The sequence below is a fragment of the Salvelinus sp. IW2-2015 genome, linkage group LG11 (genome assembly GCF_002910315.2).
Source record: "Salvelinus sp. IW2-2015 linkage group LG11, ASM291031v2, whole genome shotgun sequence".
Taxonomy (NCBI): Eukaryota; Metazoa; Chordata; class Actinopteri; order Salmoniformes; family Salmonidae; genus Salvelinus; species Salvelinus sp. IW2-2015.
In genome coordinates this window covers 1,850,354-1,863,525 of record NC_036851.1, presented here as the reverse complement: position 1 = coordinate 1,863,525, position 13,172 = coordinate 1,850,354, and the positions used below count along the sequence as shown (strand labels likewise).

At 42.7% G+C, this 13,172-nt stretch overlaps 1 protein-coding gene across 1 annotated transcript; it reads right to left on the bottom strand.

The window, feature by feature from the left end:
* Nucleotides 1-1,407: 1,407 nt before the first annotated feature.
* Nucleotides 1,408-12,560, bottom strand: LOC111970544 (odorant receptor 131-2-like). Its single transcript, XM_023997364.2, has 4 exons — nt 11,804-12,560; nt 2,390-2,542; nt 1,806-1,971; nt 1,408-1,714 (listed from the first exon to the last, which is right to left on the bottom strand). The coding sequence occupies exons 1-4, from the start codon at nt 12,528-12,530 to the stop codon at nt 1,408-1,410; spliced, it is 1,353 nt and encodes a 450-aa protein (XP_023853132.2). The 5' UTR covers nt 12,531-12,560.
* Nucleotides 12,561-13,172: the final 612 nt, after the last annotated feature.

Sequence of the window (13,172 nt, the reverse complement as noted above, 5' to 3'; positions counted from 1 at the left end):
TGTGTGGCCTACCACTTCGCAGCTGAGCAGTTGTTGCTCCTAAACTTTTCCACTTCACCATAACAGCACTTACAGTTGACCGCTCTAGCAGGGTAGACATTTGACGAACTGACTTGTTGGAAAGGTGGCATCCTATGATGGTGTCATGTTGACAGTCCCTGAGCTCTTCAATAAAGCCATTCTACTACCAATGTTTGTCTATGGAGATTGCATGGCTGTGCACTCTATTATATACACCTGTCAGCAACGGGTGTGGCCGAAATGGCCGAATCCACTAATTTGAAGGGGTGTCCACATACGTTTGCAAATATAGTGTATGTGAATCCATTTTGCGGCTTATCATATGGCATGCATTGCCAGTACAGCCGTAGGCCTACAGTATGATGGAATTCCTGGCTTTATGGGCATCTGTCAGCTGAATGAGAGAATAGCTAAATTCATACATTGTTTACATGTCGAGCTATACACATGACATAGACTGACCAGGTGAATCCAGGTGAAGGCTATGATCCCTTATTGATGTCACTTGTGTAATCCACTTCAATCAGTGTAGATGAAGGGGAGGAGACATGTTAAATAATTGTTTTTAAGCCTTGAGACATGGATCTTGTGTTAAACTGTTTTATTTGTTACATGCGCTGAATACAACAGGTGGCATCACGTCTACTCCTGCTCCTCCCCTCCAGGGTTTGACATCCCGGTTTACTATCTACGGGCCCTTGCTACCCATTATTACGCACACTTGCGCCTCATCATCATGCACACCTGGACACTATCACCTTCCTGATTACTCCCCATATATATAGCACTCGGTTGTTATTTCCCCTCAGGTGTTATTGACTCTGTTTCCATGTCCCGACACGACTCCTGTTTTTGTATTGTTTATTAAACTCTCCAACTGCACCTGCTTCCTGACTCCCAGCATCTACATTACAGTAGACCTTACTGTGAAATGCGTACTTACGGGCACTTAACTTTTTAGGGATAGGGGGCAGCATTTTCACTTTTGGATGAATTGGTGCCCAAATTGAACAGCCTCCTACTCTGTCCCAGACAATGCAGAGTTTTTAAAAAGTAAGAAATTTGCTAAATAAATTAAATAAAAAATAATAACACAATAAAATAACATTAAGGAGTGTATACAAGGGGTACCGGTACCAAGTACGGGGTAGTCAAGGTAAAATATTGAAATGTGTGTGCCCGTGTGTTGGAGTGTCAGTATAGTATGTGTGAGTGTGTGGTTAGAGTCCAGTACATCGAGCCTGTGCAAGAGAGTCAGTGCAAAGAATATGAATAAATAAGAAAAAAATAAGGCGGTCAATGCAAATAGTCTGGGTAACCATTTGATTAACTGTTCAGCAATCTTGTGGCTCGGGTGTAGAAGCTGTTAAGGAGCCTTTTGGTCTCCTACTTGGCGTTCTGGTACCACTTGCCATGCGGTAGCAAAGAGAACAGTCTATGACTTGGGTGAATGGAGTCTTTAAATTTTTTTAGGGCCTTCCTCTGACACTGCCTGGTATAGAGGTTCTGGATGGCAGGGAGTTCGGCCCCAGTGATGTACTGGGCCGTATGTACTACCCTTTCTAGCGCCTTACGGTCGGATGCCGAGCAGTTGCCATACCAAGCGGTGATGCAGCCAGTCAGGATGCTCTCGATGGTGCAACTGTAAAACCTTTTGAGGATCTGAGGTCCCATGCCAAATCTTTTCAGCCTCCTGAGGGGGAGAAGGCATTTTTGTGCCCTCCTCACGACTGTTGGTGTGTTTGGACCATGATATGTCCCTAGTGATTTGGACACCAAGGAACTTGAAGCTCTCAACCAGCTCCACTACAGCCACATCAATGTGAATGGAGATGTTTTCGGCCCTCCTTTTCCTGTAGTCCACGATCAGCTCCTTTGTCTTGCTCATGTTAAGGGAGAGGTTGTTGCCCTGACACCACAATGACAGGTCTCTGACCTCCTCCCTATAGGCTGTCAAATCAAATCAAATGTATTTATATAGCCCTTCTTACATCATCTGATATCTCAAAGTGCTGTACAGAAACCCAGCATAAAACCCCAAACAGCCAGCAATGCAGGTGTAGAAGCACGGTGGCTAGGAAAAACTCCCTAGAAAGGCCAAAACCTAGGAAGAAGGAGAGAGGAACCAGGCTATGAGGGGTGGCCAGTCCTCTTCTGGCTGTGCCGGGTGGAGATTATAACAGAACATGGCCAAGATGTTCAAATGTTCATAAATGACCAGCATGGTCAAATAATAATAATCACAGTAGTTGTCGTCATTGGTGATCAGGCCTATCACCGCTGTGTCGTCGGCAAACTTAATGATGGTGTTGGAGTCATGCATGGCCATGCAGTCGTGGGTGAACAGGGAGGGGAATAAGCACGCAACCCTGAGGGGACCCCGTGTTGAGGGTCAGCGTGGCGGATGTGTTGTTGTCTACCCTTAGCACCTGGGGGCATCCTGTCAGGAAGTCGAGGATCCAGTAGCAGAGGGAGGTGTTCAGTCCCAGGGTCCTAAGCTTAGTGATGAGCTTGCAGAGCACTATGGTGTTGAACGATGAGCTGTAGTCAATGAACAGCACTCTCACATATGTGTTCCTTTCACCCAGGTGGGAAAGGTCAGTGTGGAGTGCAGTAGAGATTGCATCGTCTGTGGATCTGTTAGGGTGTCATGCGAATTGGAGTTGGTCCAGGGTTTCTGGGATGCAGATGCTGACATGAGACATGAACAACCTTTCAAAGAATGTCATGGCTACAGATGTGAGTGCTATGGGTGGGTAGTCATTCAGAACACCTGGTACTCTCATGCATGTTTCAGTGTTGCTTGCCTCAAAACGAGCTTAGAAGGAATTTAACTCGTCTGGTGGCATCGTGTAACTGGGCAGCTCGCGGCTGGGATTCTCTTTGTAATCTGTGATACTGTAGTTTGCAAGCCCTGCCACATCCGACGAGCGTCAGATCTGGTGTAGTAGGATTCGATCTTAGTCCTTCATCGGAGGGCTTAGCGGGATTTCTTACAAGTTTCCGGAGCTCTAGCCTTTAGCTTAGTGAGGATGTTGCCTGTAATCCATGGCTTCTGGTTAGGATATGTACAGTTGAAGTCGGAAGTTTACATACACCTTAGCCAAATACATTTAAACTCAGTTTTTCACAACTCCTGACATTTAATCCAAGTACAAATTCCCTGTCTTAGGTCAGTTACGATCACCACTTTATTTTAAGAAAGTCAAATGTCAGAATAATAGTAGAGAGAATGATTTATTTCAGCTTTTATTTATTTTATCACATTCCCAGTGGGTCAGAAGTTGACATACACTCAATTAGTATTAGGTAGCATTGCCTTTAAATAGTTTAAATTGGGTCAAACATTTCGGGTAGCCTTCCACAAGCTTCCCAATAAGTTGGGTGAATTTTGGCCCATTCCTCCTGACAGAGCTGGTGTAACTGAATGAGGTTTGTAGGCCTCCTTGCTCGCACATGCTTTTTCAGTTCTGCCCACACATTTTCAATAGGATTGAGGTCAGGGCTTTGTGATGGCCACTCCAATACATTGACTTTGTTGTCCAAAGCCACAACTTTGGAAATATGCTTGGGGTCATTGTCCATTTGGAAGACCCATTTGCAACCAAGCTTTATCTTCCTGACTGATGTCGTCAGATGTTGCTTCAATATATCCACATAATTTTACCTCCTCATGTTGCCATCTATTTGTGAGGTGCACCAGTCCCTCCTGCAGCAAAGCACCGCCGCAACATGATGCTGCCACACCAGTGCTTCACGGTTGGGATGGTGTTCTACGGCTTGCAAGCATCTCCCTTTTTCCTCCAAACATAACAATGGTCATTATGGCCAAACTGTTCTATTTTTGTTTCATCAGACCAGAGGACATTTCCCCAAAAAGTACGATCTTTGTCCCCATGTGCAGTTGCAAACCGTAGTCTGGCTTTTTTAAGGTGGTTTTGGAGCAGTGGCTTCTTCCTCGCTGAGCGGCCTTTCAGGTTACGTCGATATAGGACTCATTTTCCTGTGGATATAGATACTTTTGTACCCGTTTCCTCCAGCATCTTCACAAGGTCCTTTGCTGTTGTTCTGGGATTGATTTGCACTTTTCGCACCAAGGTACTTTTATCTCTAGGAGACAGAACGCATCTCCTTCCTTTGCAGAATGACGGCTGCGTGGTCCCATGGGGTTTATACTTGCGTTCTTTTGTTTGTACAAATGAACGTGGTACCTTCAGGCGTTTGGAAATTGCTCCCAAGGATGAACCAGACTTGTGGAGGTCTACAATTGTTTTCTGAGGTCTTGGCTGATTTCTTTTGATTTTCCCATGATGTCAAGCAAAGAGGCACTGAGTTTGAAGTAAGGCCTTTCCAGGCTGTTTAAAGGCACAGTCAACTTAGTGTATGTAAACTTCTGACCCACTGGAATTGTGATACAGTGAATTATAAGTGAAATAATCTGTCTGTAAACAATTGTTGGAAAAATTACTTGTGTCATGCACAAAGTAAATGTCCTAACCGACTTGCCAAAACTATAGTTTGTTAACAAAACATTTGTGGAGTTGTTGAAAAACGAGTTTTAATGACTCCAACCTAAGTGTATGTAAACTTCCGACTTCAACTGTATGTATGGGAAGCTGTGGGGATGACGTTGTCGATTTACTTATTAATGATGCCGGTGACTGATGTGATATACTCCTCAATGCCATCGAATGAATCCCAGAACATATTCAAGTCTTTGCTAGCAAAACAGTCCTGTAGCTTAGCATCTGCTTCATCGGACAACTTTGGTATTGAGCGTGTCACTGGTACTTCCCGTTTGAGTTTTGCTTGTACGCATGAATCAGGAGGATAGAGTTATAGTCAGATTTGCCAAATGGAGGGTGATTGGGAAAGATGGCGCCAACAGATAGGTCAGCTCTGCTTCTAACTCCTAAGCAACTTTGCAGTATTTCATTTTTTTGTGTGTTATTTCTTACATTACTAGCCCAGGAATTGTTTTATTTTATTACATACAACCGGAATTAACTTTTGGATATCAGAGCGGCGGTAACTCACCAACATTACAACCAGGAATACGACTTTCCCGAATTGGATCCTTTGTTCGTAACCCCCAGGGCAATTGAACTGATTTCCGAGGCTGATCCAAAACACAGCCGGCAGAGTCCATTCAGCCAGCTGGATTCTCAGTATATCGCGCAGACAGGAATAAAGAACTCTCCGTGAAGAAAAAATGCGGGTGTGTATATTTCATGATTAACCACTCATGGCGTGATTGTGATAACATACAGAAACTCAAGTCCTTTTGTTCACCCGACCTCACAATCAAATGCTGACCGTATTATAACCATGAGTGGTATTACCTCCCAAGATAATTCTCTTCGGTTACAGTCACAACTGTGTATATTCCCCCTCAAGCCGATACCACGAAGGCCCTCAAAGAACTTCACCAGACTTTATGCAAACTTGAAACTACATATCCTAACACCACATTTATTGTAGCTGGGGATTTTAACAAAGCAAATTTGAGGAAATCGCTACCAAAGTTATACCAACACATTGACTGTAGCACTCACACTGAGAAAACATTAGGACACTGCTACTCAGCTTTTCGAAATGCAGACAAAGCGCTCCCCCGTGGATAGATGGTAGAATTCACGCAAAGCTGAAAGCTCATTTAACCATGGCAAGGTGACTGGGAATATGGCCGAATACAAACAGTGTAGTTATTCCCTCCGTAAGCCAATCAATCAGGCAAAATGTCAGTATAGAGACAAAGATGAGTCACAATTCAATGGCTCAGACACTAGACGTATGTGGCAGGGTCTTCCGACAATCTTGGACAACAAAGAAACAAAGAAACAAAGAAAACAAGCCACATCGCGGACACCGACGTCTTGCTTCCGGAAAAGCTAAACACCTTCTTCGCCCGTTTTGGGGGTGGCATCGCATGGCACACTTTCTTACCGTCATTGTAAATAAGAATTTGTTAGCTCAGCATTCAACACCATAGTACCCTCCAAGCTCATCATTACGCTTGGGGCCCTGGGTCTGAACTGGGTCCTGGACTTCCTGATGGGCCGCCTCCAGGTGGTGAAGGTATGAAACAACACCTTTACTTTGCTGATCCTCAACACTGGGGCCCCACAAGAGTGCGTGCTCAGCAAGAGTGCGTGCCCTCCTGTACTCCCTGTTCACCCATGACTGCGTGGCCACGCACGCCTCCAACTCAATCATCAAGTTTGCAGATGACACAATAGTAGTAGGCCTGATTACCAACAATGACAAGACAGCCTACAGAGAGGAGGTAAGGGCCCATGGGAGTGTGGTGCAAGGATAATAACCTCTCACTCAATGTCGACAAAACAAAGGAGCTGATCATGGACTTCATTAAATCGCAGAGGGAGCACGCCCCTATCCACATCGACGGGACAGCAGTCGAGCATGTGGAAAGCTTCAAGTTTCTCTGCGTACACACCACTGATGATCTTAAATGGTCCACCCACACAGACAGTGTGGTGAAGAAGGTGCAACAGCGCCTCTTCAACCTCAGGAGGCTGAAGAAATTTGGCTTGGCACTTACAACCCTCACAAACTTTTACAGACACACATTTGAGATTATCCTGTTGGCTGTATCACTGCCTGGTACGGCAACTGCACCGCCCGCAACTGCAGGTGGTGCAGCAAACTACCTGCCCTCCAGGACACCTACAGCACCCGATATCAAAGGAAAGCCAAAAAGATTATCAAGGACATCAACCATCCGAGCCACGGCCTGTTCACCTCACTATCATCCAGAAGGCGAGGTCAGTACAGGTCCATCAAAGCTGGGACCGAGAGACTGAAAAACAAGTTCTATCTCAAGGCCATCAGACTGTTAAATAGCCATCACTAGGAAGCTTCCAGCCGGTTACGTAATCCTGCACTTTAGAGGCTGCTGCCCCATATATATAGACTTGAAATCACTGGCCACTTTAATAATGGAACACTAGTCACTTTAATACTGTTTACATATTTTTGCTTTACTCATCTCATATGTGTATATACTGTCTTCCATTCTACTGTATTTAGTCTATACCACTCTGACATTGCTCATCCTAATATTGATATATTCCTTAATTCCATTATTTTACTTTTAGGTTGTGTGAATTGTTGTGAATTGTTAGATCATAATTAATTGTCCATGTATTGTGGGGTACAGAGGTGAGGTACAGTGGTTCCTCCTTTAAAAGTTGCGAGCTTACAAAATCTGAGGACAGAAAACCTGACAAGAAATAGACTTCACAAAAGTACCTGCTCTATTCAGAATAGCCTCACTTTGACAGCTGGGCCTGTTATCCTTTCACCCTCCTCCAAAAAATGCTAATGTTTGCCATTATCAAGAGTGGCACTGGGGATATAATAGTGTAGTGTATATAGTGTAGAAGGACTGCACCTAAAAAGGCTGGAGACTCATAACTAATCGAAGAGCACGCATGTATATGTCCTGACCAAAAGATGAGGAGTCAGTGGTACTGCAGGGTTCACTTGACGTTGCAGCACAGCAAGATTCTCAGTAGACAGGGAGTATGGGATGTCAGGAACAATGACCCCATTGTCAGTGTTTCCAGATTCCAGATTATCCTCCTGATAAAGCAGGTCCTCCACCTGCTGAATAAGGAATGCTCAAAAGAAACAAATCTGTATTAGTGGCGATAAATTTAGCAGCAACAGGGGCTTGATAGTCCAGTGAGAATGAGTGTTTATGTGGTATAAATCTTAGAATTAGCAGCTGACATCTTAAGTTTTTTTAAATTAATGCATGTGAGACAGGTTCCATGTACAACAAGACAGGCAGAGAGGAAGAGAGAAAAAGAACACAGAACAGTTTAATTACCTCTGGATACGGCCACTTTTTCCAGCAATAAAGCTTCCACGGCCTATTCCTTGGACAGTGAACATACATCTGGCAATATCTACATTTTTGACCCCTTGATCTTGAGCTATTTTTTTTGTAGATATGAAAACAATAACTGAGATATGACTATTCAATCTAAAGCAGCAGATGTCATTTTCAGGATACTTCAATACAGCACAAAAAGCTTAATACCAGACTAGTATTGTGGTTGTTCATTAGGTGATGGGAAATATGCAATATGCATACAGTGGGAGCAGGAACAGAGTATTTTTGCCGAGCAATGCAACAAAGCTGGATCATTCTGGCAATGATACCTGCACCATCTGTACGCTGCAAAGACTCCCTAACTCTTCGCCATTGTACACGAGGGCCCACTGTTTGGAGACCATTCTAAAGCACACATGGGACATCCTTGCTTTAATGGTCCTGACTTTCTGGTCTAACTCTTCATCTGACATATCAGAATAGCATTCCCTGACAGACATATTGTGTTCTTTCATCCTTCTGTAAAAAAAGCTAACCGTTATACTGTCATGAAATATGATTATACATCGACTATGAAACAAATAGGACATGGCCTGCTTATGAGTTGCCATGAAAGAAAGTTAGATGAATTGAACTGAAAATGGTGAGAACAGGCATTCGTAGCTAAATGTTTTTGGTTAGCTTGAGAATAATAATTGCATGATTTATCATTCTACAGTATGTATGTATCTATGTAATATAGTAGAATGTTATGAACTGACACTAAATCGTAGGAGCTAACTACTAGCTATGTAGAAGTTGGACGGAAGAACTCCCAGTGCTGCTTACCTGAGATGCCATCATCACACAGTCCTTCGTAGGTCTGCTATGACTTCCTTTGTGTTGGAAAAAAAGGCTGAACAGTATTGGTTGTAGCCAAACTGACACTCAAAAAATGGCCAAAATGGAGGGTGGTTTTTGTTTTGTTTTCAAATACATTTTTTGTTCTCTAAATATTTTATGGCAAATAAAATGCAGTTTTGCGCTCTATTACAAAATATTTGATTGCAAAAAAAATAATTACTTTAAAGCCTCGTTTTTGCTTTCAGAACAAATATTTTTGATTGAAAATAAAAAAGTTTTGCTCTGGACAAAAATACATACATTTGTTGCTAGTTGGGGAGTGGGGCTAATAGCTGAACAATAGACTATTCAACCTTTACTAAAGAATAGTCTAATAGCCGAGCTAGGTGTGAAAACCCCCCGTCTTATCACAGACCAGATTTGCCCTAACGACCAAGGGGGAGTTACAGCACTGATTATGCTTTTGGGTCCCAATGCACTACTGTGTCTCTAACTGACAATGAATGGGCAATATAAACCAAATAATAAACTGATAATTGTGCACGACTTCGAATGAAACAAGCAGGGAGCAGGTTTCGAACCCTCAACCTTCTTGCCCGAAGTCCAGCGCGCTATCGACTGTGCACCAAAAGCGTGCTCAAGCCGCAGAGTCGATAGAGCGCGTCCTCGCGGTAGCTTGATACTCAATGTAATAAAGTAATGACTTTTTAAATAAATTACCTTACACGTTATGTTGGCTGACAATTTGTTAAATACGCTGTCCTTACGAACCACATAGCATATCATTACAGCAGTATGTAAGCTATCTACCTAACGTTGGTAGTTTTACATCAAACTTGACAGCATATTAACTATAGGCTATCTAACTACCCAACGTTTATTGACTTGATTATTCCCGTCATTCTTCCTCCCCGTCGGGGAATTGAACCCAGGTCTCCCGTCCGATCTGCAAATTAATTAAGCAAGTTCCAGTCAAAAAACTAATTCCAGGATTTTTCTATATTTTACTATTTTCTACATTGTAGAATAATAGTGAAGACATCACAACTATGAAATAACACATAAGGAATCAGTTAAGAACAAATTATTATTTACAAGGACAGCCTACTCCTTCCTCCTCGTTGGGGGATTGAACCCCGGTCTCCCGTCCACACGACACAGGGATTCTTTAGCTAAATAGCCCAGTACTGTACTGCCGACCTTCACGTTGTACAGCGCCATATTTTCTGTTCCATCCTTATAGTGTTTCTATTCATTTTTCTTGGAATAGAAACACCATAATATTAATAAAGTTAATTAAGCAAGTACGAGTCAAAAGTTTGGACACACCTACTCATTCCAGGATTTTCCTTTATTTTTACTATTTTCTACATTGTAGAATAATAGTGAAGACATCACAACTATGAAATAACACATATGGAATCAGTTAAGAACAAGTTCTTATTTACAAGGACAGCCTACTCATTGCTCCCCGTCGGGTAATTGAACCCCGGTCTCTTGCGTGCCCACCCCGTCTCTGGTAATAACAATATGGAAGACTATCAAATGCTTCTCAGCACTAATTGAATTAACAGAAAAATGGCTGACAATTAAATGACATGCCATAGTATGACGCAACTTTTAAAGGAGGAACCACTGTAGTCATTCATAAATCATGTTGAACCCTATTATTGCACATACAGTGAGTCCATGCAATTTATGTCACTTGTTAAGAAAATGTTTACTCCTGAAGTTATTTAGGTGTGTCATCAAAAGGGGGTTGAATACTTAATGACTCCACACATTTCAGCTTTTCATTTTGTTATTAATTTGTTAAAAAAAATGAAATTACACTTTGACATTATGGGGTATTGTGTGTGTAGATAAGTAACACAACAAAATGTGGAAAAATTCAATGGGTGTGAATACTTTCTGAAGGCACTGTACATGTTCATTTAATTTAACCCTTATTTTACAAGGTAAGTTGACTGAGAACATTCTCATTTACAGCAATGACCTGGGGAATAGTTGCAGGGGAGAGGAAGGGGGATGAATGAGCCAATTAGAAGCTGGGAATGATTAGGTGGCCATATTAGGAATTTAGCTAGGACACCGAGGTTAACACCCCTACTCTTACGATAAGTGCCATGGGATCATTAATGACCACAGAGTCAGGACACCCGTTTAACGTGCCATCTGAAAGACGGCGCCATACACAGGGCAATGTCCCCAATCACTGCCATGGGGCATTGGGATATTTTGTTTGACCAGAGGAAAGAGTGCCTCCTACTGGCCCTCTAACAGCATCTGGTATCCCATCCAGGATCCAACCCTGCTTAGCTTCAGAGCCAAGCCAGCAGTGGGGTGCAGGGTGGTATGCTGCTGATGTAACTATACGTAGTTATCCACACACTGACAATTGCATGTGTATTCATATGCATTGTCTCTCAAGCTATAAAACTACAGTACTGGTATATTGTTTAGGGAAAGCTATTTTAAATGAGCCAAACTTTTCTCTAGATACAATCCAAAGATATTATGTTGTGGGATCAATAGCAGTGAAACATCCCCCCAAAAATGACTACGCAAATTTTCGATTTTAACAAACTACCTCAAGATTGTAATTTTTCTTGTTCATCGCAAGTGACTCGCAATTTTGGATTCTTACATTATTTTAACAAAATCTTCTTGGTCAAATAGAATGTTTTTCTATCATAGAGAACTTGAGAGATGTTAAATTCCGCATTGGGCAATGGTAAAAACAACAAGTGAAGTACTGAATCAGTATTTCACAATTCAAATAATCATTATTTATTTATAGTGTTTCTAGTGTCAACTCATTGATATAGTACCTCTGATGAATGCATTTAGTTTATTCAACAATTTATTAGAAAAGAGAGGAAATAACAAATCATAATTCTATTCCTATACATAAAAGTAATACAAAGTATGTATTTACAATACAGTGCAATTCCTTTTACTTTAATATTTTTAAACATTTATCATATACTGTAAATTGTATCACTAACTACTTTTTATTTTAACCTGCTTTATTTTCTCCCTTTTCACTATGATTGACTCGATGCGACATCCCCTTACACCGGTCACTAACAAAATACCTTTTCAGATACTTCCGGAACTCCTTGTCCCGGACGCCATAGATGATGGGGCTGAGGAACCTGGGGAGGATATAGACGATAAGGTAATTTGCGAAGCGAATCTCCAGGATGTGTCCGGGTAAGATGAAACGCAAGACAGTCTCCACGGTGGGGGAGATGTAGGACAGCATGCACATGAGGAGCTGCCCTCCGTGGAGCAGGATGGTGTTCCTGGCCCGCTGGGCAGACTGCTTCTCTGAGGACAGAACCCTGGCAACGAACAGGATCCGCAGGTAGGTGTAGACCAGCGTGAGGAAGACACAGGAGAAGTAGATGGTGTCGAAGGCTTGCCTCTTGTAGGTCAGAATGGGGTCCTTGAAGACGTTTTGCCTCAGACAGAACACGCGTGTGTGGAAGAAGCTCATAGACTCAGTGGCCATGGTCACAAAAAGGTCAGTGATGTCGGGCACCACACAGATGAACCAGATGAAGCCGATAAGGGTGTAGGTGCGGCGTGCCGTGCAGATCTGAGCGTGGCGGAGGGGGTTGCAGATGGAGATGTAGCGCTCAATGGCCATGCTAGCTAGGTTGACTGGGGAGGTCCTGGTGGTAAAGACAGCCACAAGGATGAAGAAGCAGCAGAAGGACACGTTAATGGTGTAGAATATGTAGCTCAGCACGAACAGGGTGATGGTGACAGTGAGCTGAATGGCGTCGTTGATGACCATGTGGATGAAGAGGATGTAGCGCGGGTTCCCGTAGAACACACGGTTCCTGAAGAAAGTGGCCACCACGATGCTGTTGATGTAGCTGAGGCTGAACCACACCAGCACCACGATCAGGTTCTTCACGAAGGCAGTGGTGAACGTGTCTCTCTCAAATATCTGCAGGGCATAGCTCATATTTCCTAGTGGACCGACCGATGAGTTCATTGTTCCTAGGCTGGGAACACAGAGAGAAAGAAAGAAAGAGAGAGCGAGGGATGAGATTGGAAAATCCTTGAATACATTTTATAATATGTGGAAGTAAAATAACCACAGAATGTCACCTCATTGGTCAGTCCAAACAGTTTGAAATGTCATGTCTATATACAAAACTGTACAAATTCTGTGATGTTTTTAATCACTATGCCTAACATAGGCTAAATAAACATTGAACATTGAAGTGAAAACTAGTATGAGTGCTTTTTTTTACAGCCAATACAGAGCATAAATGTTGACAATACATACGCGTTGTCACATATATCATTCCCTTTGGTTCCTGCCCTAGGTGTATTTGTTTCTGTTTCGTTGTTTCATGTCTGTATGCTACTCGTGTTTCTTTGTTTTGTTCCTTGTTATTTATTAAAAGTCCCTCCCTGAACTTGCTTC